The 27982-nt window shown below is 46.6% G+C and overlaps 3 protein-coding genes, 1 non-coding gene and 1 pseudogene across 4 annotated transcripts; 4 read left to right on the top strand and 1 right to left on the bottom strand.

Moving 5' to 3' along the window:
* Nucleotides 1–149: 149 nt before the first annotated feature.
* LOC136537283 (dirigent protein 24-like) lies at nucleotides 150–1381 on the top strand (annotated as a pseudogene).
* LOC136540162 (UDP-glucuronic acid decarboxylase 1-like) lies at nucleotides 1380–4648 on the bottom strand. The gene is made up of 7 exons (XM_066532163.1): nucleotides 3950–4648; nucleotides 3486–3633; nucleotides 3304–3383; nucleotides 2569–2652; nucleotides 2403–2477; nucleotides 2093–2185; nucleotides 1380–1981 (listed from the first exon to the last, which is right to left on the bottom strand). Exons 1-7 carry the CDS (start codon nucleotides 4517–4519, stop codon nucleotides 1790–1792), a joined length of 1242 nt encoding a protein of 413 aa, XP_066388260.1. The 5' UTR covers nucleotides 4520–4648; the 3' UTR covers nucleotides 1380–1789.
* A 123-nt stretch (nucleotides 4649–4771) lies between these two features.
* TRNAR-UCG (transfer RNA arginine (anticodon UCG)) lies at nucleotides 4772–4845 on the top strand. Its single transcript has one exon. It is a non-coding gene; the product is annotated as a tRNA-Arg (tRNA).
* Nucleotides 4846–18315: 13470 nt separating this feature from the next.
* Nucleotides 18316–21394, top strand: LOC136533440 (ankyrin repeat-containing protein ITN1-like). Its single transcript, XM_066525992.1, has 4 exons — nucleotides 18316–18554; nucleotides 18651–19451; nucleotides 19806–20215; nucleotides 20331–21394. Exons 1-4 carry the CDS (start codon nucleotides 18533–18535, stop codon nucleotides 21162–21164), a joined length of 2067 nt encoding a protein of 688 aa, XP_066382089.1. The 5' UTR covers nucleotides 18316–18532; the 3' UTR covers nucleotides 21165–21394.
* A 2564-nt stretch (nucleotides 21395–23958) lies between these two features.
* On the top strand, nucleotides 23959–27118 carry LOC136540160 (ankyrin repeat-containing protein At5g02620-like). Its single transcript, XM_066532162.1, has 3 exons — nucleotides 23959–24171; nucleotides 24938–25384; nucleotides 25508–27118. Exons 2-3 carry the CDS (start codon nucleotides 24988–24990, stop codon nucleotides 26797–26799), a joined length of 1689 nt encoding a protein of 562 aa, XP_066388259.1. The 5' UTR covers nucleotides 23959–24171; nucleotides 24938–24987; the 3' UTR covers nucleotides 26800–27118.
* Nucleotides 27119–27982: the final 864 nt, after the last annotated feature.

The raw sequence follows: 27982 nt of genomic DNA, 5'->3' as shown, positions 1-27982 counted from the left end.
TATGTGGCGCCAAGCCTCTGCTGTTGTCCCTCCCAAGTCCTAACCGCACCTCTTTTCAGAGGTTTAGGTTCCTGGGCGTCCTCGCACAACACCGCCATCAAACTACTCCACTCTTCCCACGGCTATGCTCTAGGCCTACCTGCACCTGAATGACCGGCGACTCCTATATAATTCTGGCATATCGCAGCAACATGCACAGCAACAGCAAGTACAAGCGATCGATCTACTGAGACTGAACAATAGCTAGTTGGATACACGCCACAGTCCTCGCTCTTCTCCAGTGGACGTTCAAGCCTGCGTGGCTTGCGAAACACTGGCCAAGAACGCGGTGCAAACCGTCAGGGAGGCGCTGTGCCTGGTGCTCGCGCTCGCTGTGGCGAACTGCGCATTGGCTGGTCGCGTCCTCGACGAGCAGGCTGCGGCTCCGCTGCCGGCTGACCCGCTGCCCGCCCCGACGGATCCCCCAACAGACCCAGTGGTTGCGCCAGTGGCCGGCCCAGCCGCAGCCTCCGGCGCTGCGGGAGCAGCGAGTGCTGGTGCCGCCGCGACGGGCAACGCAGGAGCCGCCGGCGCGGGCGTGGGCGACCACCCGCTGACGTTCTTCATGCACGACATCCTCGGCGGCTCGCAGCCGTCGGGGCGCATCGTGACCGGAGTGGTGGCGAGCGCGGCGGCCAACGGGCAGCTCCCGTTCGCGCGCCCCAACACCAACATCTTCCCGATCCAGGGCGCGATGCCGCTGCCTCAGGGCGCCAGCAACCTCATCAACAGCAACAACGTGCCCTACGTCGCGGGCCTCGGCGGCACGTCCTCCGCCATCGTCCAGAACAACGGCAACCCCGTCAACGGCGGCAACAAGAACATCCCCTTCGTCAACGCCGGGGACCTGCCGTCGGGCGTCACTCTCCAGAACCTCCTCTTCGGCACCACCACCGTCATCGACGACGAGCTCACCGAGGGACACGAGCTCGGCGCGGGGGTCATCGGCAGGGCGCAGGACTTCTACGTCGCCAGCTCGCAGGACGGCACCAGCAAGACCATCGTGCTCGCCGCCATGTTCGAGGGCCCCAAGGCACCGCATGGCGGCGACACGCTCAGCTTCTTCGGGGTCCACCTCATGGCCGCGCCGGAGTCCCACATCGCCATCATCGGAGGCACCGGCAAGTACGAGCACTGCCAAGGGCTTCGCCGCCATCCAGACGCTGCACCCTGGCGACGAGCACACCACCGACGGCGTCGAGACTCTACTCCAGTTCAACGTTCACCTCATTTAATAAGCCGCTCCATTACCATTAGATCGACAATTACCAGTTCTTGTCCTTCCAAGCAGTTTCGTGCAATGTTTGTGATTCCAAGTACTGTGCCAGCTTTCGGCCATGTATGTAATGTACTAATAGGTGCTATGATCGCATCAGCATATTGTGAGATTGTACGAGTAAATCAAGGATGTTTTCTGCTATTCTGAGATGGCTACTCCTAAAAGAAATGGCGTGATAATATGACATCATCCTACGTAAAATGGAGCTGGATGGGTTTCAAGAACATTAGGAAGAGGGACATGTAGACCTCTCACTGTTCGCTGAAAGGCTACCATGTTCTATGGCAAACTTTATGTATCGAAGAAACCGTAACCAAAGAACAGATGTCCTGTCACAAAAAAAATAACTCGCCCTAGAGGAAGAAACTTTTGGCAATTAGTCCTTCATCTGAGCTCTGTCAAGGGCTTCAAGGCACCAAAAAGAGCTCTGTCAGTATGATACAGTATGCTGAGACTCGTAGCTTGTGCTCCTCAATTCTCATCCATGATGCGCTTCTGGAAGTCCGAGACCATACGCGGCAGGCCTTGTTTTAGTGAAACTTTGGGCTCCCAATCGAGAAGAGATTTGGCCTTAGAAATGTCAGGTTTTCTCATATGTGGATCATCTGCAGTGTTGGGTTTGAACTCGACAGATGCACCTGGGTCGATCGTTTCTTTTACCACCTGCAGCAAAAAAAAATACAGTATCATGATTCCTGGTTGGGATATTGGAGACAGGAAGCCGTGGTATTCTGAAAGAAGAATGGATAGCAAATTTCAGTGTCAAGGTCAGACCTGTGCAAGCTCCAGCATTGTAAATTCTCCCGGATTCCCCAAGTTGAAAGGTCCAATGTGTTCGCTTTCCATTAGAGTTACCAACCCATCAACCTATAAATTTATAGATATGTAAATCCTTCAGATCTGAATGTGGCAAACAGTGAACTTTCTGCAGCAAACAAAATTTAAAATAGAAACTGATTTATGAAGAACAAAGGTCGAGGAAAATAAAGAACACTTGCATGCATTATCTGAATATAATTTTGTATAAAATAAACAATTGAAACTTCTGCATATAGAAAGAGAGGCAGAAACCATGCATAAGTACCAGATCTGAAACATATTGAAAACTTCGAGTCTGTTTTCCATCACCATAAACTGTCATTGGTTGTTTCTGCAAAGCCTAGAAATGAAGCAATGCCAACTTTAAGCAGTGCTGAAGTTCTATGATAATCCTCTCCTCCAATGCATCAGAATCACAAACTGGGACAAACCTGTGCAACAAAGTTGCTGACAACTCGGCCATCATCTAAACACATACGAGGGCCATATGTGTTAAATATGCGTGCAATTCTCACCTGAGGGAAGCAGTCTTATGTCAAAGTTTGCTCTTCAAGAAGAGAATACAGATAAAGCACACATACAACTCATAAGCAGCATTGCAGGATATAAACAAAGTCTGTACTGAGATCTTTACAAAATGAAAACTAGCCATCAAATATTCAAAATTCAAATAACCAAGGGTTCTGATTAATTAGCAGTTTAGTGAAATGCGATACCACTTCCTGAGTTCCCTCCATCTATAACCACTGTGTAAATACTATACTATTTTGAGTATCCACCCTAGAGAAGACTTCTTTCTTTGTCTCTCAAACATGAAAGACATCTTTCTCAAACTTAACAATGCCACATACCATAAAGATATTACTTTTTTTTGACAAAGCCATGTCCTAGTATATTTAATCATAATTATTAAAAAGATGAAATGTATGCATCACTCGTGCTCAATATTTGACATTGGAGCATGCTAAGCACTAGAATAACACATATGAATACCACCTCAAAGTCGATTATTACATCTAGTTCAATTGCAGAACTTACTAAGTACTGACATGTGAATAGTTGTAGAGCTTATTAAATACTGGCATGTAATAGTTTCTAAAGGTCACAGTTGCCAACAAGATAACCTTTGCTAGACTTGGATCCATAATCAGAAACTGAGGCTTTACCTCAACACCAGCACCACGGTGGTAATCCATGGTAAGAGTTTCAGCTGTTCTCTTCCCCTCATCATAACAGCTCCTAACACCTGCACAATTATAACATATCGACTTGCAAGGTATATCACAATGCATTGGACTGGAGAGACTCAAATGGGTCATAATCCTAAACTATGACAAAATCAGCAAACCTATGGGATTGACATGGCCCCAGTAGCTCTCCTTCTGTGGATGCTCAAGAGGATCACCATACACCTCACTGGTACTAGTCAACAAGAACCGGGCCCCGACCCTCTTTGCCAGTCCAAGCATGTTCAAGGTCCCCATGACATTTGTCTTGTACATAGTTGGTTAAGGAAACAATTGGAGAAAAAGCAGACAAAATAAACAGATGTAAATACAGGCTCTTCCCCACGCAGGCACAAAACTACAAATCCACCCCACGCCCACCTTCAACTAATGTGGCACAAAACTACAAATCCACCCCTACGCCCACCTTCAACTCATGTGAAATGTGCATCATAGAATAGAACTGACATTGAAGAAGTCGTATCCGTGTCCATAAATAAATCAATAATAAAGACAAATATATTGAATCCAATTCCTTTGAGGGTGTGGACGAATTATGCGCGGCACAAGGGAGCGGAAAGGATATGATGGTCTTGATGGGGTTGAATTTGTAGTGCACGGGGGACGCGGGGCAGGCGAGGTGGTAGATCTGGTCGACCTCTAGCAGAATGGGTTCGACGACATCGTGGCGGATGAGCTCGAATCGCGGGTTGCCGAGGTGGTGCGCGACGTTGTCTTTGCGGCCCGTGAAGAAGTTGTCGACGACGATGACGCTGTCCCCGCGGGCGAGGAGCTTGTCGACGAGGTGGCTGCCAACAAACCCCGCGCCGCCGGTGACGACGACGCGCAGGGAGGGCTTCCGGACGCCGACGGGGAGGCGGCGCAAGGCGGAGGAGGCGCCGCCGCCGCGGGGGATTTTCCTGGCGACGGCGGCGGCAGCGAAATTGATGGCGGAGGAGGATCCGGCGGCGGAATGCGGGTTGACGGACGACGGGTGGAGGAAAAAGAAGGAGGAGGCTAGGAGGAAGCCGAGGAGGACGAAGAGGAGGCGCTGCTCGCGGAGGAGGTACGAAGCGAGGGTGCGAGAGAGGGAGGCGCGGTGGTGGTGCGGGCGGTGCTGCTTGCTCATGCTGGCCTGCCGGTGCAGCTGCTTCATGGCGGGGTGGGCGCGCCCTCTCGCCGCCGGAGGGGGAGAAGAGTGGTGGCGGCAGCGAGGGGGAGAGGGAGGCACGTGGAGGTTGGGCCCCGCAGCTGCCGAATCGAACGGGATGCGATTCTTCCTGCCGCTGTGGCTTGTCCCCCGCAGATGCCGCACGTGCGTGTGGAATCGTTCTCTCTTGTTTGCTTCCGGCCGAATGTCAGGTTGTATTGATTTATATAGTTTTGGACAAAAGCAGTATCACTCAGCGACCGCATAGCGCAGTGGATTAGCGCGTCTGACTTCGGATCAGAAGGTCGTGGGTTCGACTCCCACTGTGGTCGACTATGTTTTTTGTTCTTTTCTGTCTTTTTCCCCTTTTCTGTTATATATACTCCTAACACTGTACGGCAGAAAGCGAACGTGTCAACACTTATTTTGTTTTGCAATAACTTTGCTTGGAAGCAGAAGATAAGAAGTTCAACGATCAATCACGTCGTTTGGTACGCTTGTTAAAGTCCTACTACTGCAGGACGATGACAACAGATGAACTGAAAGGTGAAAGGCAAGTGGTCTTGTTAGAACAGCACGCTGATCGATCGCCTTACTGTTCCTGTATCACCATCAGCGATGTTGTACGATCGAAGATAAAACTGAAATTCGGATATCAGCTGTTGATGATGGTAGTAACAAAGAGAGCAGGTCCGTTAGCTTGAGAAGATGAGATATAGGTATAGGTATGGATTAGTTAGTCATGTCTATCAATAGCGAAATGCTCGATTTTTTAGAGTTCATAGACATAGGACGTGCTTGTGTGCATTTACATGCTGAGTACCATGATTCATAAAGAAAATAATTTGTCGTCCTTGATCTCTAAAGTACCTTTGACATTTTTCATAGTAGAGAATAGAGATGCCGCCTACCCCTTAAATCTGCATGTATCTTATAACAGCAAACCTAATTAATATAGATACTCCTCTCGTTTTAAATTATAATTCGTTTGACTTTTTTATCCCAAGTTTGACCACTCGTCTTAATCAAAAAATTTGTGCAAACATAGTCAAATTTAAGTCATTCTTAAAGAACTTTTGTTAATAAAGCAAGCCACAACAAAACAAGTGATATTTTGCATAAATTTTTGAATAAGACGAGTGATCAAACTTGATGTCAAAAAAGTAAAACAAATTATAATTTGAAACGGATTTAGTATATCTTTGTGGAAAGTAATTACGCCAACGTTCACTAGCACACAATCGTGATGGACATCTCTTCATATAAATTGTCTGCGTCAACAAGCCACAGTTGTTCGTCCACATTATACGATAACATTCATTTACAGTAATCTATCATCCCATTATATCAGCTAATAATTATACGTTGTTCAGTTTCCATTGCAAAGCATCAGTGATCCGTGCAGCAAGAGGTGGGGCATTGTCCTAGTGTATGAGATGAGAAAGAGCTCACAAAATTATTTCCCATGACGGAAGTTATGGTCCAAGGAATACCCTATGAAATGTAGTATTAGTTAACTGGATAAGGCCCAAATCCTTTGCTTTAAGAGGGCCTTTGGTTGGAGTTGGAGGGCCCAAAACGTCGGAAACCATCGCTGCCGACCGGTCGGCGACGCTCCACCGTCTGCTTAATTATTTCGGCCCAGTTGTTTCCTATTTTTCTTCTCTTTCTCTTTCTTTCCTTTCTACTATTTCTTTTTTCTTTTATATTTTTATCATCTTTTATTCTTTTTTATTTTTTATTTCTTTTCATCTTTTATTTATTTATTTATTTATTTTTCTTTTCTTTTCCTCTATTTCTATTTCCTTTCCTTTTTTACTTTTCTTTTTCGTGGTCTTTTATTATTCTTTTTGTTTCCTTTTTCTATTTTCATATTTTATTCTTTTTTATTTTCATTTCTTTTCTTCTATTTATATTTATGTTTCACTTTTTTATTTATAGATACATGTGATATTCGTGCAGTATATATATAATGTTTTATGATGTATTTTTTATGTCCACGAGTAGAAATATGATAATCTACGATGTATTTTGTGATGTTCAGTAAGCATACATTGATGTTCTATGATATATTTTGTGATGTTCGGTAGCATTTTTTTCTCCTTTTTATTTGACTCTAATTTTATTATTTTATTTTACATTTTATGATATATGTGATGTTCATATAGTATACATATTGTGTTCTATGCTATACTTATGATGTTTGTGTAGTGTTAATGTGATGCCCTACAATGTATTTATAATATTATGTATTATATATGTAAATAGTTTTTTTTCTAAATATACCCAAGTGGGATCTTGATTTGAAGGATTTACCGTAAGAAACACAGTGGCGCAATCGAAATTTAATCTTGAAACTCGATTTAGGACATATAACTTTTTTAAGTTTGAAACAAAATACACATGGATGATGTCGATAAATCTGTTTTACATGCATACTTGTACTATGTGATATTTTTAAAGCTAAAAAAGAAACTGAATTGGACCCAATTTAATGAAACAAGTGAGAGGGGGAAATTATTTTTCTGAGAAGGGGGGCGTCTCCCCCCTCCCAAAAAAAGAGACTGACTAGACATCTTGTGACAGACTTTTTTGTTTGTTGTCTTCTAGTTTTTTCAGCAAATCAAAAGTTGCCACGTGACATGTCACACAAAACTAAGATAGAAGAAAATACAACACATATATATCACATGACAACTTCTGAAAGATTTTGATGTTTGTTATCTTCCACTTTCAGAAAATTAAAATCTGTCATGACAAAAAAAATACGGCACATGTACATCACGTATCTGGCCAAAAGGAACATCTTACATAATACAACATATATTCATAGAGAACAAATAGAAAATCACAATACATGTGAAGGAGAGTAGCACTAGCAGAGAGCTGTAGAGCACATTCTGTGGAGCAGAGTACAAGAGAGTGCAGAAAACAAAAACATACGATAGCTCACGGGATGATTTTAAGCAACAACCGCAGATAAGGAGCGGACCCGGACGCCACTGATGTCGTCGCTGCCGACAACGCCTTGTTGTAACTCTTCCTTATCACAAAGCCATAGATCTAGCTGGGTACATAATGTAAATGTATAGCATGTCCTAATACATGAACTAGATAGAGATTAGAGGAAGGGGTAGTGCTAGGTTACCGACCATCGTAGGCTTTCGATCTGCTCGCGTCCGCCATGGAGTCGGTGAAGTCTGTGCAAGGGCAGCGACGGTCGGTGAAGATGGTGACGGTGATGCGCGGTGGCGACCGACGGTGAAGACCGGTGACGGCGCAGCTGGTGGCTTCCCGTCACTGGCTGCGCCCGTCTCTGATCGGGTTAGGGTTTGTCGGTGGGAAACTATAGCTCATGCGAACCTCGTGACTTGAGCCATCGACCCCCACCTCTATTTATTGCGCAGTGTGACAGGGGCCCTCCAGCCATAGTGGGCTGGGCGCCCCCGGTCAGGGCGCGGATCAAAGGCCCAACTGGACCGTTAGGCCTAGTTTAGGATTGAAGATCAATCTAACAATCTCTCCCTTATCTCCTACCATCTTTCAATTTCATATCATTTACTTTTGTTTATTCCATTATAGATTAGCGCATAGAGCATGTTTCATCGTCACAGTCAATTGTCGATAGATTTAACAGCTACAACGCATCACTCTGTTCTAAAATAGATACTTAACTTTGAGTCTTCTTTTGTCTAGGAATTATAGGCTTTCTCTTAAACCTATACTGGCTACATGTTCTCTGAACACGTTGGGTGGTAAGCCTTTTGTAAGCGGATCCGCGAGCATCTTTTTGGTACTTATATGCTCAAGACTTATGACATGATCCCAGACTTTATCTTTCACAACATAATACTTTATGTCAATGTGTTTGGCAGCACCACTTAACTTATTATTGTGAGCATATTGTACTGCCGAATTATTATCGCAGTATAACTTAAGTGGTCTATAGATGTCGTCAACCACCTTCAAACATGGTATGAACTTCTTTAGCTAGTTCACCTTCCCCGTTGCCTCATAACACGCTACAAACCCAGCATACATTGTGGACGATGTAGTGACGATTTGCTTTGAGTTTTTCCATGAAATAGCTCCCCCTACGAGAGTGAATACATATCCAGACGTGGATTTTCTATCATCTTCCGCATAATCAGAATCTGAATATCTCACTATATGGAGTGAATCAGATCTTCTATACGTCATCATAAGGCCTTTCGTTCCTTACAAATAACACAAGACTTTCTTTACTAATTTTCAGTGTTCTGTTCTAGGATTGCTCTGGAATTTGCCAAGTAACCCGGTAACAAATGCCAAGTCAGGGCGCGTACATACTTGAGCATATTGCAAGCTTCCGACAACTGAAGCATATGGAACCGCTTTCATTTGATCGATCTTATATTGGTTCCTAGGGCATTGAAAATCTCTATATATGTCGTCCTTGACTATAGGAGCAGGTGAGGGACTACATTTGTGCATACTTAATTTCTTTAAGATTTTTTCTATGTATGCCTTTTGTGATAGTCCTAATACCCCTTTACTTCTATCTCGGTGAATCTCGATCCCTAGAACGAACGAAGCTTCACCAAGATCTTTCATATCAAATTTTGAGGACAAAAACTTTTTTGTCTCTAGTAGTAGACTGACATCACTACTAGCAAGTAAGATATCATCCACATACAGGACAAGAAAAATAAACTTCCTATTCTTAAACTTTGTATAGACACAATTGTCCTCTATATTCTCTTTAAACCCAAAATTCTTTATTGTCTGATCAAACTTCAAGTACCATTGTCTTGAAGCTTGTTTTAATCCATAAATGGATTTCTTTAGGCGGCATCCCATTCATTCTTTTCCTTCCATGACAAAACCTTTTGGTTGTGCCATGTAAACATTTTTCTCCAAATCCCTGTTGAGAAATGTCGTCTTTACATCCATCTGATATAATTTTAAATCGTAATGTGCCACTAATGCCATTATGATTCTGAAGGAATCCTTACATGAGACTGGAGAAAATGTCTCATTGTAATCAATCCCTTCTCTTTGCGTAAAGCTTTTTGCCATAAGTCGTGCTTTATATCTCTCTATATTCCCTTGAGAGTCAAGTTTTGTTTTATAGACCCATTTACAGTCTACTGTTTTGGCTTCTTTAGGAATTATTTCCAAGTCCCAAACTTTATTGGCATTCATAGATTTCATTTCATCTTCCATGGCCTCAAGCCACTTTGATGAATGATCACTTCTCATGGCTTCTTCAAATGAGGTGGGATCATCCTCTATTTAAAATTCATTAGTATTGTATACCTCATAATCAGCAGGAATAGCTGATTTTCTAACTCTTTGAGACCTTCTAAGGGCCTCTACATTTGGCACATCTTCTGTTTGAGGCTGTTGTTGCTCCCCCACATGTGTGGCAATAGGTTCTACAGGATCCTAAAGAACAGGTTCTTCATCGTCATTCATTGTTGGCACAGGTGGAATAACAATAGGCGCTGGCACCAAAGTATCTTGCACTGTCGGTGCAGCGACAGCAGGTAGTGAGAAAAATGGCTCATGAATCATCGGAGTGGGCGCATACACCCGCTTCTCTTCAAGGTTAATTTCTTGAGCTACCATGCTCCCCATCATCATTTTATCATCTAGGAAGACAGCGTGTCTCGTTTCCACAAACTTTGTATGTCTGTCTGGACAGTAGAAATAAAAATATTTTGACTTTTCTGGGTAGCCAATGAAATGGCAACTTACTGTTTTGGGATCTAGTTTCCTAATGTTTGGGTTAAATACTTCAGCCTTAGTAGGACTCCCCCACACACGTAAGTGGTTTAGTGAGGGTACTCTTCCTATCCATAACTCATACGGTGTTTTGGGCACCAACTTATTTGGTACTCTATTGAGAATATGAATGGCGGTTTTTAACGCCTCCATCCACAGACTCAACGGTAAGGTGGAGTAACTTATCATACTACGCACCATATCTATCAGGGTATGATTGTGTCTTTCAGCTACTCCATTCTATTGTGGTTCGTCCGGTGTAGAATACTGGGCTACTATGCCATTCTCCTATAAGAACCTTGCAAAAGGTCTAGGAACTTGGCCATATGGGGTATGCCGACCGTAGTACTCCCCCACGGTCGGACCTGACTATCTTAATCTTTAAATTATGTTGGTTTTCAACTTCTGCCTTAAATATCTTAAATTTATCCAATGCTTCTGTTCTTTTTTTGATTGGATAAATGTAGCCATAACGGGAGTAATCATCTGTGAATGTTATGAACAAATCATAACCATCCACACTCTTTAATGAAAATGGACCACAGATGTCTGTGTGTATAATCTGTAAAATTTCTACGCTTCGTTTGACATCTTTCTTAATTTTCTTTATATACTTTCCTTTTATGCATTCTCTGCATTGTTCTAAATCTGAGAACTCTAATAGAGGAAGAATATCATTCTTAACAAGTCTTTCTATTTTCCCCCTCGAAATATGGCCTAAATGACAGTGCTATAATTTCGACGATGCATCGTGAGCTCTCTTTCGTTTTCTGTTTACATCCACAGACGAGGATACATTCTCATTGTCACACGCAACGTTCCCATCATCGCATACAACATTCACATCATCACGTAGTGATAACAAATAAAGCTCATTTTGTAAGATAGCAAGACCAACACATGTATTATTAAATGTTATCTAACATTTGTCATTTCCAAAATGGCAATCATATCCATCATTGTCCAAGCATAAAATACTAATCAAGTTTCTCTATAAAGAGAGAACATAAAGTACATCTCTAAGTAAAAGTGTGAAGCCATCAACAAGCTCTAGAGAAAGATCACCAACGGCTTCGACATCTGCTCAGACTCCATTTGCAACTTTAACGTGTCTTTCGCTTCTTTACGTAGTCCTCGTCGAACGGAATCCCTTTCTTTGCCATGATCATCTTTAAGTAATCGGGACAATCTTTCTTATAATGTCCCATCTTCTTGCAATAGAGACACTAGTCTTTCTCTACTGTGAACTTGTTCTGCTGAGGCTAATGCAACATGGGACCCTTTCCCTTTGACTTTGATGAGGAGTTAGCATTATTATTCTTTTTCTTGTTGTCTTTCATATAATTGATAGTGCCACCATTGATAGCTTTCATTCACTCCTCCTCTTGCACACACATAGCCATGAGCCTCTCTAAGTCCCACTTCTCGGGCTGTATGTTGTAATTGACAACAAAAGTGTTAAATTCTTATGGCAAGGAAGCAAAAATTAGATGGATAAGGAACTCTTCCTTGAGAGCCACATCTATTGGTTTTAGCTTGGATGTCAAATTGCTCATCCTTAGTATGTGCTCTCTTATGCCACTATCTCCAGAGTATCTCTCTATCACCAGCTGCTTTATCAGCTGGGTAGCATATGTCTTTGAAGAGCCAGTGAACCGAATCTTTATTCTATCGAGGTACTCGATGACGGTGTCACACTCTGAGATTGAGCCCATAATTGCAGGCTCAATCGTATTATTTATCACAGTCATACATTTTCTTGTTGGCAGTGACCCACTTCCTATGATTAAGGTGATAGAACATCTTTTGGGATTCAAAATCCCTCTCTCTAGTTGCCCAAACGGCATCAACCTCGTTTGTCTTCCTCACCGGTGCCACAGGCTTAGTGGGACACGGTGAGGTGACTACTCAGTCCACCTCAGCCAAGATGAAGGCTAAGTTAATCTTTTTCTTTCACTCCATGTAGTTGTCACCTTTGAGAGTGGGGATCTCTTTGATACAACCCATCAAGTTGTATCTGCCTGAAAACACAATTCATATAGAGTGAGAACATAAACATAATAATAACAATTGCATGCCTTAGTTCCAACATTGGTCAAAATTAAAACATGCAATTGTCCTCTACACTAATTCTACATCACCGTTGGGCAGAAATAGAATTAATGCATGACAAAACTCATCATAATATTATCATTAATCAACGTTAGTTAGAATAATAACAATATTATAATAAGCTAAAAACATATCTATTTTTTAAAATTAAATTCTCCCGTTGGTTCGAATTTAATAATGAAAATAACAACTTTAAAATACGCAGCGGAAAAAATGAACTCATTTTCTTGAATTTTACCTACAGGAAAAATTCGTTTTTCTGATTTCTTTTGAGCTATTTTCCATTTTTCAATTTTACTAAAAAAGGAAAAAGGAAAATTGGGCTCCCTCTTTACTGCTACTGGGCCTGAAGCCGGCAATTCGGCTCGGCCCACCACCTCTGCGTGACGCCCGGCCGCACCCAGGCCGCAACATGGGCCTGGGCCGACAAAGTGTCGTGGCCGCGCGCGCCCACCTAGGCCACGAAATGGCTCGCTCGATCTGAGTCGTCCGCGCCGATCCAACGGCCGAGCGGCGTTATCGGGTAAACAAAACCCCCTTCGGCCGGCGCGGGCGAAACCCTAGTGCCATTCCTTCCCTCCCGTTCTCTCTCTCTCTCAGTCGCGTGAGCCCGAGCGAAGTGCAAGCAACGACAAGAGTGAGTAGGGCCTCGACGCCGTTGTCGGCCCCCTCGCCGGCGTGCGCGCTCCCCAGCGGGTGAGCGCGCCGCCGTTGAGCGGCCTAGCCGCGGCGCCTCCATGGCCAGAGCTCGGTGAGCAGCGCCCCCGGCTTGGCCTTCTTCTCCCCGTACGTCGGCGAGCCGCACTACGACGGTGTCAGTAGTGGTCGAGGCAGGCCTCCCCTTCCCCTTCTGATTTGGGTCTGGTTTGTTCTTCTCGGATTCAACCGATTGTGGATCTAGGGTTAGGGTTTCGGGTTAGAGTTAGGGATTCGCTCTGTTCTTCTTCTTCCCGAATTGATTGTGGGTTTAGGGTTCGATTTCGAGTAGACTTGAAACTGAGCCCTCCTTTTATTCTTTCTTTCACCCAGTTAGGGTTAGGGTTAGGAAAACCCTCTTCTTTTTTTCAGATCCGAACGGATCTACTCTGTGTTTTATCATTCACCCGTTCTAGATCTAAAACCCTAGGAAACATTGGCTCTGGTACCATTGTTGTAACTCTTATCACAAAGCCATAGATCTAGCCGGGGTACATCATGTAAATGTATAACATGTCCTAGTACATGAACTAGACAGAGATTAGATAGAGGGATAGTGCTAGGTTACCGACCATCGTAGGCTTTCGATCCGCTCGCGTCCGTCATGGAGTCGGTGAAGTCTGCGCAAGGGCAGCGACGGTCGGTGAAGTTGGTGACGGTGATGCGTGGTGGCGACCGGCGGTGAAGACCGGTGATGGCGCAACTGGTGGCTTTCCATCACTGGTTGCGCCCCTCTTTGATCGGGTTAGGGTTTGTCGGTGGGGAACTGTAGCTCAGACGAACCTCGTGACTTGAGCCGCCGACCCTGCCTCTATTTATTGCACAGTGTGACAGGGGCCCTCCAACCATAGTGGGCTGGGCGCCCCTAATCAAGACGCGGATCAAAGGTCCAATTAGGCCATTGGGCCCAGCTTAGGATTGGAGATCAATCTAACACGCCTCAACCACTGCCTTCAACAACTGTTGCCGCCGCCGTTGCCGACAACTCTGCAGCCGCTGCAGCCAACGACGCCACTGCCGCAACAGCTGCCGCCGCCGTTGCCGGCAACGTCACAGCCGTACGCAATTCAAGTTGAACTAGCGGGGAACTTCGTGTGTCATACATCCGAAATGAAAACAGCAAAACCTACATGGTCGGCAGAACGGAAGATACAGGCCCATTATACTTACGTAAGCCTGTATACAGAAAAATAAGACACGAACGTTAACAAACGTTTGAACTACACGAAAGTGGAAAATAACAACACAAGAAATTTGCTGACAGATATTTAGAAATTCCGAAAAAAAGAGTTGCATCAACGAGGCACCCCAATTCCGTTCTCTTCTTACTTCGCTGGACTCGTCTCGTGTGGGTGTTGCTACTGCCGAATGCCGATGTATCAACTCCAGCACAGAAGCCACATATCTTATGAATCAGCGTGTTTCTGCTTGTGCTTGAAGACTCAAGTCATGTCTGGAGCAGAAAGAGAGTTTCAGCTTTCAACCTACGCGTTGTTCCTTGAAGGAGAGTTTCAGCTTTCAACCTTGATCACATCGTTCGCCTTATTCCATATTCGACTTGTTCGATTCTTTTTTTCAACCAAAACAATGTTTTTTCTCCCCTCAACAATTCTATAAAGAGAACTCTCATGCAGCGAGTGCGAGGCATTTATTTCTGAGCAGCCCCTCGTCCTCCCTGCTTCGTAGTACCTCGTTGTTATAACTCCACTGACAAGCTGACGTGTCTGCCCACCGAGGTTGCCTTGTTGCTGTCGGGGCGGCCGGCCGGGGAGTGGACTCGTTGACCTCACCAACCAGCAGCAATAAGCTGACCAGTGACCAGTGACCACGTGAAGAATCCAGACCGAGACGCGAAACCGGATTAATGCACTGTTGGCAGGGCATCTGGGAGGAGCAGAGCAAGGATGTTTAACCCGGTCTATGCACCCTGCGCGGTCTCGCTGTGACGCTGTGCGTGGGCCTTGTCCCTCGTGGTTCCTCGCTCGATCTGTTTGGATAGAAGAGACCTCTTTACCGGCTGGATGTCTCGATCGCCTTTTTTACCGGCTGCGCGTTTGTTTTTGCTTGGAAAGCCGTGGGTGCCATTATAAAAAAAAGTGAAGGCAGAACGTGTGCTCGGTATGCGCGTTGCCCCATGGCGGATGCCGGATGGCGCGTCCCGGGCTGCCGGCACGCGGCGCAGAACTGCACGTGCGTCTCGCAGCAGCGACCGCGGCGGCGGGCGGGGTCGGAGACGGAGATGGAATGATGAGGAGGCCCGCATGCAACGCTTCGGGGTTCTCCCACCATCCACTTCCATCACCCATGGCGGATTCCTTTGGCCGGATCGTGGCATCGCGCTTTCAGATTTGGAGATTTGAGCCACTAGGACGAACACGAAGAGCATCTATGAACTACGGTGGTGTGCCAGCTGTAGTTTTTTAGGATGCCGCTGTGGCTGCAAGTAGAAAAATAAAATCTTTGTAGCTAACAAGTGAAGCAGCTGCAGCTGTGGCTATAAACAGAAAACTAAAATCTGCTATTCTAATATGTGAGCTAATACGTGAAGCAGTTGCAGTTGCAGTTGCTAGAAAAGCATATGCGATCGGGCTGGTAGTCCATCAACCAGTTCACATGTACCGCATCCAATTGGTTATCTTGTAGCCGATTCATAAAGCTTTTTGGCTTTCACTTCCAAAATATACGGTTCGAGGTTTACTGTTCCTACACTTTACCTTCTTGATAGGAGTAAGTGGACAAATTTATTGCGAGTTTAGCCCTTCCAAGTCATTTGATCTACTTGACCCTTAAATATGCAATGATCATGGCAAAAAACTCACAATCCAAATCCCATCTAGGATGCAAGTCCTGTATGTTTTTGTCATTAGTTTGATCCAAACCTTACTTAAAATGAACTAGATTAGCAATGCCATATAATTACTTTTGTTATGAACTAAACTAGCTGACCCATAAAACATATGAGTATTGGATACCCACTTGTGTCCTTTATCCCACCTAAGCACCCTGATCTATATGATGACATTGCCCCAACACCACCTTGACATGTTCAAAGCTTGTTGTTGCCATTACCATCCTAAACATCGGTGCAAGCTGCTACTGATCTCTGCCATGTCACTCCTTAGGCCATGCGCCATGCCCAGCGTGCTATGTTGGATTATGGACTTGCCGGGCCATGTAGACTCGGTGCCAGTAAAAAAGAAGCTATGTACGCCTCACCTGACAACATGCTAGAGCAATCATGGAGTGGTGTGTTGTGGCATAAGAACGCTCCCAACAAAAGTGGTCTCAGGGTGTGTTTAGTTCCCCCAATTTCTGAATTTGGCACTATGCAAAAAGAAGATTCTCCGTCACATCAAATTTGCGGTACATGCATGGAGTACTAAATGTTGACGAAATCAAAAACTAATTGCACAGTTTGGTTGTACTTTGTGAGACGAACGTTTTGAGCCTAATTAGTCAACGATTGGACAATTATTACCAAATAAAAACAAAACACTACAGTAGTTGCTACAGGCCAGAAAATCCGGCGGGCGCCGAATCGGTGGCCAACTAAACAAGGGCTCAGTTTGTTGTACGTACATGGAAGGTCAACGGTGTATGCCTACGTTAGAGACTGTGGCCCTATGCGCTTGTGTCATGAGTCGTACTATTTCAGCGAACGAATAATGTTTTTCTCTCATAATAAATTAGCGAATAGTACTTTCAGCCATGGTTTTTCAGCAAAGCGAACAGGACCCGTGTTGTTAGCCTATCATGTTGCTATTTTTGCTAGGCCTTTGCTTGCCACCATCTTTTATCTATGCTGACTTCACTACTCCTATGTTGAGCTAGTGATGCCAACATCGTTTGAGCTATGCAAACCTCTCTATGCTAACCATTTGAAGTGTCCAACCACCGACATGTTGTGGTACCACTGTGTTTCCACCAGCATCCTCTGGGTAATTTGATCCTAACAAGAAGTAAAGTTCATTAAAGCTGGTACGTATAAGAGTTGCTAGATTTGGAAAATTGAAAAAAAAAAGTATCACTGGCTCCAAGTCTCCAGCCCTATTGTAGTGATGGATGGACCAAAGGAGGAGAAGGATGGCGGTGACGTCACGAAGCTAAAAATGTACGGATCTAGCATAGAAATAACGTACTATGATAAATACTACTCCATCTATTACAAGTTGTATATCATTCTAACTGTTTAAGATACATAGTATTTGCTACGCACCTAAATTTAGAATGTAGTGGTATATGTTAAGATTACTACTTGATTTTAGCTGCAATGAAACACGTGAATGGCCCTGTTCGGTTTATCTATATTCGGTTTGCTCGGCTTCTTTTTTCATCCGGAACAATATTTTTCTCTCACAATAATGCAGTTGGAAATAATATTTTTCAGTCAAGTTTCAGACCAGCGAACAGGGCCAGTATATGGATGTTTTAGTTTCTTAAAAAACAGTGAATTACCGCATACTTAATGTTACGTTTACACGGATGTATTCATCTCGTAGTATTAACAAACTCATGTGAGCCTGACAGGCACTTGCACGAAAACAGGAGAGATAATTATTCGTGGGGAAAGCGACAGATGGCCATATGCAACGCATATCGGCAGGTGGCCCGGCGCACCAGGCCCAGCCACATAAACAACAGCGGAAGCCGGGAAACCCAACCCAACCAAACCGAAGAACCAAACGCCGCTGCAATCCCGTTCCATCTTTTTCTTTTTCGACGAAAGAAGATTAAATTAGATAATAGCCGGATATACGGACACGCTACAGACACTTTGGATTATATAAATATTCAAAAACTGATTTTCATCTAAGTGATACCCACGCTGTGAATAGCTCCAGATTTCAAAACCAAACATATACGACGCTTTACAGCGTGAATGGCCATACAGGCAAATACTCAGCAAAAGTCTTGAAAATAGATGCCAACGAACAATGACCAATATTTATATAGATGGAGTTGAGAAACTTCTTCTTTGTATTATCTTCATTCTTCTTCTTTCTGCCATCATGAATGAGAAAGACCGGTCTAAAATTTATTATTCATAGTCCTTGATTATAGCTAGATCCCACGACAAAACCGGAAAAAATTATTAACCGGTGACAACACTATCTCCGCCTTAACATCATCCTCCTCCAGAAATAAAAGTCTTCGTATCATCAAACCGACGACGATGCTAGTGCCGTAGTTGTTGCCAATCCCGTTCCCTCGTCACACACCACACACATACACATACACTGCAGAGAAGACCGCGACGCGAGCCCACCCCACACCACCCCAGGCCGAGCGCCGAGCGCGATCCCTCCCGTCCGTGTCGCCCTCTGCGCTCCGCCTTCCTCCTCTTCCACCCCGTCGCTTCCGTGCCATCCCGGCTCGCCTCCCCACCGCCCATTCCCGCCGCTCCCATGCCTCCGGCCCGCCCGTAGCCGCCCGACGACGACCGCCATGGCCGCCGATTCCGGCAAAGGTGCCCGCCACTTCCTCGTAACCCTTGATTGGTCGGGCCCGATTCGAGTTCTGTCGATCGTTCGCTGAGGGATCGCTCACCTTGGGTTGCGCGCAGGGATGGCCGACCTGGAGATCGGGCCGGCGTCGCCGGGCTCGGAGGGGGCGCCGTCGCCGGCGTCGAGCGTGGGCGCCTCCGGGGAGCGGCCCGACCAGTCGCCGCCGCGGTTGGCCAAGCGCCCAGGCCTCGTCATGTCCTTCTCGGGGAAGCGGCTGGACCAGTCGCCGGCCGGGTCGCCGTCGCAGTCGCGCCCGGTGCTGGTCATGTCCCACTCCAGCAACCGCCTCGACCAGTCGCCCGCGCGCCCGGTGCTCGTCATGTCCCGCTCCAGCAACCGGCTGGACCAATCCTCCCCGGCGTCATCGCCGGCGCCCGTGAGGGGGCCCGTGCTGGTCATGTCCGGCTCCAGCAATCGGCTGGACAGCTCGTCGCCGTCGCCGTCGCCGACGGCCGCCGCCGCCGCCGCGCCCGTGCTAGTGCTCTCCAACTCCGGGAAGCGGATGGACCAGGCGGGGCGGAAGAAGTACGTCAAGCAGGTGACGGGCCGCCACAACGACACGGAGCTCCACCTCGCCGCGCAGCGCGGGGACCTCGAGGCCGTGCGCCAGATCATCGCCGAGATCGACGCGCAGATGACCGGCACCGGCGAGGAGTTCGACAGCGAGGTCGCCGAGATCCGCGCCGCGATAGTGAACGAGGCCAACGAGATGGAGGCCACCGCGTTGCTCATCGCCGCCGAGAAGGGGTTTCTTGACATCGTCGTCGAGCTGCTCAAGCACTCCGACAAGGACAGCCTCACCAGGAAGACCAAGTCCGGATTCGATGCTCTGCACGTCGCTGCAAGAGAGGGCCACAGAGGTGAGCATCATCATACGTAAAAATCCATGGCGTCTTAAATTACTTCTGATTCCAAGTCCTACTAAAGATCAATCACTTGTTTCTGTAAGTTGATCAATCTTTTAATACGAACATGTACTCTGTAACTATTTAATCAATCTCCATGGCTCATTTGTTACTATACTTGATTAATTGTTCTCTTACTTGTGAGTCTTCCAGTGTCTGGTGCTGGAATTAATCTATACTGAATTACTGATAGTGTATACTGACTGTAGTGTATTATCACTAGCTAGTATCAAGCCTGCTTCCATTTTCAGTTTTTCTCTATACTTCTTTTATATAGACAAAAAGTGGAGTACTGACATCTGTTCATAGATATTGTCGAGGTACTTCTGGATCATGATCCATCCCTTGGGAAAACGTTTGGCCAATCGAATGTGACTCCTCTCATAACTGCGGCGATTAGAGGCCACACTGCGGTGGTGAACCTGCTGCTGGAGCGAGTTTCTGGGTTGGTTGAGTTATCGAAAGCAAATGGAAAGAATGCCTTGCACTTTGCTGCTCGGCAGGGGCATGTGGAAATCGTGCAGGCTTTGCTAGATGCTGATACCCAGCTTGCTCGGAGGACTGATAAGAAAGGTCAGACTGCTCTACACATGGCAGTAAAAGGAACTAGCCCTGAAGTTGTTCAAGCTCTTGTGAATGCCGATCCGGCAATAGTCATGCTACCTGACAGAAATGGCAACTTAGCTTTGCATGTTGCAACCAGAAAGAAAAGATCAGAGGTATTCTCCTGCCCTGTTTATCCAGTGTAGAAATTTTAGCATGATTATTTAGTTTCTTTGCTTGCAAATGCAATATTGTTCTGCTGTCTGCTCACAGGCTTCTCTCCTTTTGCAGATTGTAAATGTGCTTCTGCTTCTTCCAGATATGAACGTGAATGCATTGACTAGGGATCGGAAGACTGCATTCGACATAGCCGAGGGCCTTCCACTGTCAGAGGAGTCTCAAGAAATAAAGGAGTGTTTATCCCGTGCTGGTGCAGTCAGAGCAAATGATCTGAATCAGCCTCGGGATGAGCTCAGAAAAACAGTGACAGAGATAAAAAAGGATGTGCATACTCAGCTTGAGCAGGCCAGAAAAACAAACAAAAATGTCTATGGTATCGCAAAGGAGTTAAGGAAACTCCACAGGGAAGGCATCAACAATGCAACAAATTCGGTCACTGTTGTGGCGGTGCTCTTTGCCACAGTGGCATTTGCTGCAATCTTTACAGTGCCTGGCGGTAACACCAACGATGGTGTAGCAATAGCTGTGCATGCAGCAGCCTTCAAGGTCTTCTTCATCTTCAACGCCATTGCCCTTTTCACATCTTTAGCAGTAGTGGTGGTCCAGATAACACTGGTTAGGGGTGAGACCAAAGCAGAGAGGCGTGTGATCGAGATCATCAACAAGCTGATGTGGCTGGCTTCAGTGTGCACGACAGTTGCGTTCATATCCTCCTCGTACATCGTAGTGGGGCGGCACTTCAAGTGGGCGGCGCTTCTGGTGACCCTGATAGGTGGGGTGATCATGGCCGGTGTGCTTGGTACAATGACATATTACGTGGTGAAGTCCAAGCGCACACGTAAAATCAGGAAGAGGGTGAAGTCGACAAGGAGGAGCGGCTCAAACTCATGGCAGCACAATTCGGAGTTCTCGGATTCAGAGATCGACCGTATTTACGCCATATGAACCCGGTTCAGCTGGTTCCTTCAAACCTTTTGGCAGTGATACGACACAAATGTATATTATAAACATCCATCACAACCCTTGAGATGCTAGGGGTTAACTCTGTACATTCCAATAAGCTGGTGTAAACTGCCATTCCCCTTGTTCGTGAATCGGCGGGAGGCGACGGTCTTGGTTGTATACTACTTACAGATAGATTTGTCATCAGATTATATAGTATATTATTATATGCAGCATGTTGTGTGCTCCTTGTGCATGGCCTTGATCAGACTCATGACAGTTGCATGATATATTTGGATACCCTTGTTTTGATATTTTGCTCTCAGAGACGCGTCCATGGAGAAGAGACAGCAGCAAGGGATAGCCTTTTTCCAGTCGTTTTCCACAGCACGTGAGAGCGAGAGGTGAGAAATTTGACGTTCTGATATTCCGTTGCTAGGTGTTCTTTCTCTCTGTAGGACAGGACACCCTGGGGCTGCAGTGCACTTGGAAGTTGGACGACATGGTGATGGACTGATGGAGACGGGCAATGAGGAGGAGGCATCGTCTAGCCATGTAGGGTAGGGAGAGGAGAGCTTCGCGGCATCTTGATCGCCGTTCGTCTCACTCCAGCGTCTGGATTCTGAAAACCTCATGCGTGGAGAGTCGTCAGGTTGTAAAGGATCTAGAAGGAAACTGACACCAGAGGACAGAGGTGGTGGTTACGCTTACGCATGACCCAAAGCGTTAAAGCCGTGTGAATTGAAGGCACTGACGGTAGACTCATCAGTTGACTTGTCTACTCGCTGTCAATGCTTATTGTAAAATGAATGATTGGTCCATTGGATGATTAGCTAGGTTGATTAGCAGGTGAAAACCACACTGTGCCTGTAGCAGATGGTGGCTGCAAGTTTGTTACTAGTAATGATAATGAGTGGCATTAAGTTCCAGCGTAGTAAGATTTCCTTTGAACTTTTTTTACAGTTCACACTTCAGAAAGGCTCGAGGGGAAAGAAACACTAGCGATCAAAGCAACAGAGGCTTTCGCTCCGCCGAACAAAAGAATGGCCACTTTACAATTGTTACTGTCATTTTCGTTCCTTCGTGACGAAGTTCGCACGCGGGGGCGGATAGATGATGGATGGAAGCTGGAGCTGGAGGTCGTCCGTCAGTGCGCCACCACCAGCACGAGATTTCGCTTTGGAGCTTTACGCATATGCGAATCTTGTAAACTAAAGCTCCTACACCTAAAGCCCACGCTTTGTGCCTTTGTGGTATGTTATGTATGTAGAGTGCAGGCTTTCTGGAGTAGTTTGTACTAGTACAGAAGAACGTTCTTTTGATCCCAGCCGTATTTGCCATGAACTTTTCCTTCAGAAAAGACATAATAAATACATGTCATGTCATGTCATGAACTCATTCATGGCCGATAACATATAGGCTTTTTTTTTTAAGTTTTGGTGTGTCACATCGACTAATAAAAAAATAAATTACAGAATCCGTCATTAAACCGCGAGACGAATTTATTAAGCCTAATTAATCTGGCATTAGCACATGTGTTACTGTATCACTTTATTGTCAAATCATGGACTAATTAGGCTTAAAAGATTCGTCTCACAAAGTAGTCGCAATCTATGCAATTAGTTATTTTTTTAATCTATATTTAATACTTCATGCATGTGTCAAACATTCGATGGGACATGACGTAAAGTTTTGACGGAGGATCTAAACAACGCCATAGTGGCCCTGTTTGGTTTCTACATACGCTCCTTAAATTACTGTTACATCGAATGTTTAGACACATGCATAGAGTATTAAATGTAGACTAATTACGAAACTAATTACACAACTTGCGACTAATTTGCGAGACGAATCTTTTAAGCATAATTAGTATATGATTTGACAACGTGGTGCTACAGTAACATATGCTAATGACAGATTGATTAGGCTTAAAAAATCGTCTCGCAAATTAGCCTCCACCTATGTAATTGGTTTTATAATTAATCTATATTTAATGCTCTTTATTAGTATCTAAACATTCAATATAACATGAATTTTAGGAGCCACTAGAGAACCAAACACCCCAACCAGTATGAATGTATGATAATTCCCATTCCTCTGTCAGTTGTCCATCTCGTTTGTTTGCTGTCATTACCGGTGCAGAGTTCCTGAGCTGAACTGACCGCCGACAGCGAAATCTCGGCACGATCTGTACCAGTCGCCTCACCGGTTTTGAACTGGTCGGCGAGCAACGGATATCCGTCCGATCGCTCAGTAGCCTGCGTCCCGGCCGTTGATGCGTCGGGCGCATCTATCTCGTTGCCAACGTCAATGGATGAGGCTGCACTGCACTCGTGCCGCGTCAACGGTCGACGGTCGACGCCCACCTTTTGTTTCCGGCGCTGAGCTGAGCTGAGCTCTCGTCCAAAACAGTCGCTCCGCCATCAGCCCATCACCCAATCAAGAGGTGGTGGAAAAATGTGAACCCTCGGGCCGGGATGAACACGAAAATGACATTCACAGAAATTTAAAAAATACAAACACCACGAGGAAAATAACAGAAGATGAACCAAATTAGCATGAGCGAGCCGAAGAAATCGAAGCAAAACAAAACAAAAATCGGTCGTCACCTAACATTTGCAGCGATCACCGAAGTGCATCTCAACGATAGCTCTAAATCAGCGTTAGTTATGCATCCACGTCACGGCTCACAATTAGTCATGCTCGTTTTCTTAATTTAGGCACAAGAAAACGAGCAGACAGAGAGAACTTTTTTCAATAACAAGTAATAAACAAACAAAAGCGGGAAAAAAACAAACAATCCAGGAATTCGATTCCGTTTCCCCATCCCTGCTGCTCATGTTGATTCAACTTGGGATTTATTTAACGACGATCGGGCTGCCCGTCGTCCCTTGTCTTCTTCCTCGCATCATCCGCTGATCCGCCTGTGCGCCCTGTGGATTAGGGGCCCCATGGCTCACATGCACGCCGGGGGCGAGCTGGAGGATGCGCCGCAGAGCTCGTCACGCCGGTATGTTTTTTTTTTTTTTTTTTGGTTCCGGCAGCCATCCATGAGTGCCGTGTGCGTGCCGTGCCCTGCCTGCCGCCGCCCAATTCCTATTAGTGGAGAGAGATGGGGGATTGGGGGGCACGCATGGCGTCCCGGATTCTATATTTCGGACGCGGATTCCGGATGCCCATCATGCGTTCCATTGCTCGTGCGATCGATTCGCCATTGCCGGTTGATCTGCTTCCTGGCTGCCTTTTCGTGGCGAGGTCTGAGGTGGAAGTGCTGGGGCAGCTTTCCCCGGTGATTGCATTACATTGCATCGCGTCGTCAGGGAACGGGGATACACACGGGGACATGATTGGGAGACGGGCGTTACTTAGCCGCGTTGCGATCGTTTTCTATCTAGATCTGTATATGCTACTGCTAGCCCAATTCATGTGTGTTTTTCTGACGCAAATTGGGGTGCTTTTGTGTGGGTGTAGATGGAGTGGGGAGGGCACTTGCATGCCTTCCTTTTACAATTGCTTCATTCACACTTCCTTTATTTTTGTCTCGACCTTTTCGTCTCTTCTTTTTCGTCACTTCTTTTTCCGTTCATGGATTTTATTTCCACGTTGAGCTGGGATTGGGTAGCTAAAGTTCTTGTTTTTGAGACACGCCTAGGCTAGAATTGGGAGAAACCAAAAAAAAAAAACTGTATGTAGTAGGTAAATTGGGCAAGTGGGGGAAAAAAGGCGGGAGGAAATGTTGCAAGGCGCTAATGGAGTAACGTGGGTTGTCATTTCAGCCATTGTTGCTGCATCGTCTTGACGATGTGCCCGCGAGGAGTTTGATTTGATGGAAGCGAAGAACCAAACCGGCGGCGGCGAGGAGTACAGGCCGCAGCAGCCGGCGACGATGGACTCGCCTAGGGCGGCGCAGGCGGCGACGCGGCGCAAGAAGATGACGAAGCAGCTGACGGGGAAGCGGGACGACACCGCGATGCACGCGGCGGCGCGCGCCGGGCAGCTCGCGTCCATGCGGGAGATGATGTCCGGCAAGGACGCCGAGGAGCTCGGGACGCTGCTGTCGAGGCAGAACCAGGCCGGGGAGACGCCGCTGTTCGTGGCCGCCGAGTACGGGTACGTGGCCCTGGTGGCCGAGATGATCAAGTACCACGACGTCGCCACCGCCAGCATCAAGGCCCGCAGCGGCTACGACGCGCTCCACATCGCCGCCAAGCAAGGGGATGTAGGTATTGATTGGTTGGTTTTTAATTCCTTTTCCTTTCTCATGCATATGCATGCATGATCGCCATCCATTGCCCTTCGAGAGTCGAGATCGATGATGTCTCATCCATCATGCACTGCACATACAGACGTCGTGAGGGAGCTGCTGCAAGCGCTGCCTCAGCTATCGATGACGGTGGACTCGTCGAACACGACGGCGCTGAACACGGCGGCGACGCAGGGGCACATGGACGTGGTCAGGCTCCTGCTGGAGGTGGACGGGAGCCTGGCGCTGATCGCGCGCAGCAACGGCAAGACGGCTCTGCACTCTGCGGCGCGGAACGGGCACGTGGAGGTGGTGCGCGCGCTGCTGGAGGCGGAGCCCAGCATCGCGCTGCGCACGGACAAGAAGGGCCAGACCGCGCTGCACATGGCCGCCAAGGGCACCCGGCTGGACCTCGTGGACGCGCTCCTCGGCGCCGAGCCGGTGCTGCTCAACCAGACGGATAACAAGGACAACACGGCGCTGCACATCGCCGCGCGCAAGGCGCGGCACGAGATCATCAGGCGGCTGGTCACGATGCCCGACACGGACCTCAGGGCGATCAACCGGTCCCGCGAGACCCCGCTGGATACGGCGGAGAAGATGGGCAACACCGACGCCGCGGAGCTGCTGGCGGAGCACGGCGTGCAGTCGGCGCGCGCCATCAGCCCGAGCGGCGGCGTCAACAAGCAGCAGCGCGAGCTGAAGCAGCAGGTGAGCGACATCAAGCACGAGGTGCACTCGCAGCTGGAGCAGACGCGGCAGACGCGCGTGCGCATGCAGGGCATCGCGAAGCGCATCAACAAGCTGCACGAGGAAGGGCTGAACAACGCCATCAACTCGACGACGGTGGTGGCCGTGCTGATCGCGACGGTGGCGTTCGCGGGCATCTTCACGGTGCCCGGGGAGTACGTGCAGGACCCGGGCAGCCTGGCGCCCGGGCAGGACCTGGGCGAGGCCAACATCTCCCACCAGACGGCGTTCATCATCTTCTTCGTGTTCGACTCCGTGTCGCTCTTCATCTCGCTGGCCGTCGTGGTGGTGCAGACGTCGGTGGTGGTGATCGAGGGCAAGGCCAAGAAGCAGATGATGGCGGTGATCAACAAGCTCATGTGGGTGGCCTGCGTGCTCATCAGCGTCTCCTTCCTGGCGCTGTCGTTCGTGGTCGTGGGCCGCGCCGAGCGATGGCTGGCCGTGTCCGTCACCATCATGGGCACCACCATCCTGGCCACCACCATCGGCACCATGCTCTACTGGGTGATCGCGCACCGCATCGAGGCCAAGCGGATTCGCACCATCAAGCGCAACAGGCTCAGCCGCTCCCGCTCCTTCTCCTGCTCCGGCATGTCGGAGGGCGAGTGGGTCGAGGAGGAGTACAAGAGGATGTACGCCATCTGACCATCCACCGACGCTAGCTGCATGCTTTCATCTCGTGCATTTGCATGAGCATCGCATTGCCAAGCTGCCGTGCTTCGACCCGGGCTAACATTTGTCTTCAGTAACTCTTGCTGATGGAATTTTGCTGAGGACGGAAGTAGCAACTAGCGAATAAACCTACGATTAGATTATTAGAACCCTATGCGCCTCTTGCGAGATTAGTAAAATTTGTCTTCGTCAAGAGGAAAAGCTGATTGCTAAAGTCATGATAGAAGATAGCGCAGTGTTGCCACGCCAGTGCACCAGTGGACTTGTTATTGACTTCAGACCATGTATGCAGTATAGTATTAGTGAAATATTTTATTAGACGCTGTAGCCGTGATTTCTAGACGACCATGCACTTTACATTGTCTGACTCTGACTCAAGTATAAGTATGGTAGTCAAAAGAAATTGATTAGAATCATGGCACAGTGACGAAGATGACCATGCTCCATGCACTTTCACCGTAACATATGCACTGCATGCGTTTAGGCCTTGTTTGCATATACGTAGTTGGATTCGCATCAATCCATATGTGTTAAGGTGGATTGAAGTGGAACTTAAACTAATTTACACCCCAACACATGTGGATTGAGTTGAATCCGACAACATCCAAACAAGGCCTTAAGTGGATCACCATGGTTGTACACTTTGGATCCATGAGGCAAAAGGTGAAGGTGACAAGATGTTCAATTATATGTGTTACATATGACGTAATAAATTTAAAAGTTAATTGCTGTAGTAAATTAAAAGGTTAAGTTGTTAACTATGCTATGCTAGGTACCTACTATTCGTTATGTGAAAAAAGCTACCTACTATTTGTGATAATCGTTTTTATTTTAAATGTGAATACTATTCAACTAAAGACTTTTCATGAATAGTCATAGAAACATATACAGAGGATACGAGTTGATTGGATTATAAGATATATAATTAAGACGGGGTTATGAACTTATGGTGTAACGACTATGACAATAGCAAATACAAATCTACGTCGTCGAAGAAGGAAATTATAGTTTGTTATGCTTTTAAAGAACAATCAACCTTGAGTTTGTGCTAAGTATTGTGATTTTAAAATGCATGAGGTTGTACAACATGTCTTTGATAAAGAGTGCTTTAATTTTAACTTTTCAAAGATAAGGTAGGACACACACCCATTTATGC

The sequence above is a fragment of the Miscanthus floridulus genome, chromosome 2, assembly GCF_019320115.1.
Source record: "Miscanthus floridulus cultivar M001 chromosome 2, ASM1932011v1, whole genome shotgun sequence".
Classification (NCBI taxonomy): Eukaryota; Viridiplantae; Streptophyta; class Magnoliopsida; order Poales; family Poaceae; genus Miscanthus; species Miscanthus floridulus.
The sequence above is the reverse complement of the archived record's forward strand: the minus strand, read 5'-3'. Positions and strand labels throughout refer to the sequence as shown.

Bases quoted from the DNA above. Each gene is read 5' to 3' on its own strand.
- LOC136540162 (XM_066532163.1), bottom strand. From the start codon at position 4,519: ATGAAGCAGCTGCACCGGCAGGCCAGCATGAGCAAGCAGCACCGCCCG. The intron at 2,653-3,303 runs GTAAAGCCTCAG...TGCTTCCCTCAG, and splicing joins ACCGTGGTGCTGGTGTTGAG to GTGAGAATTGCACGCATATT. The intron at 2,478-2,568 runs GTTTGTCCCAGT...CTTCATTTCTAG, and splicing joins TCAGCAACTTTGTTGCACAG to GCTTTGCAGAAACAACCAAT.
- LOC136533440 (XM_066525992.1), top strand. From the start codon at position 18,533: ATGGCCGCCGATTCCGGCAAAG. The intron at 19,452-19,805 runs GTGAGCATCATC...ATCTGTTCATAG, and splicing joins TGCAAGAGAGGGCCACAGAG to ATATTGTCGAGGTACTTCTG. The intron at 20,216-20,330 runs GTATTCTCCTGC...CTCCTTTTGCAG, and splicing joins CCAGAAAGAAAAGATCAGAG to ATTGTAAATGTGCTTCTGCT.
- LOC136540160 (XM_066532162.1), top strand. From the start codon at position 24,988: ATGGAAGCGAAGAACCAAACCGGCGGCGGCGAGGAGTACAGGCCGCAG. The intron at 25,385-25,507 runs GTATTGATTGGT...CTGCACATACAG, and splicing joins CGCCAAGCAAGGGGATGTAG to ACGTCGTGAGGGAGCTGCTG.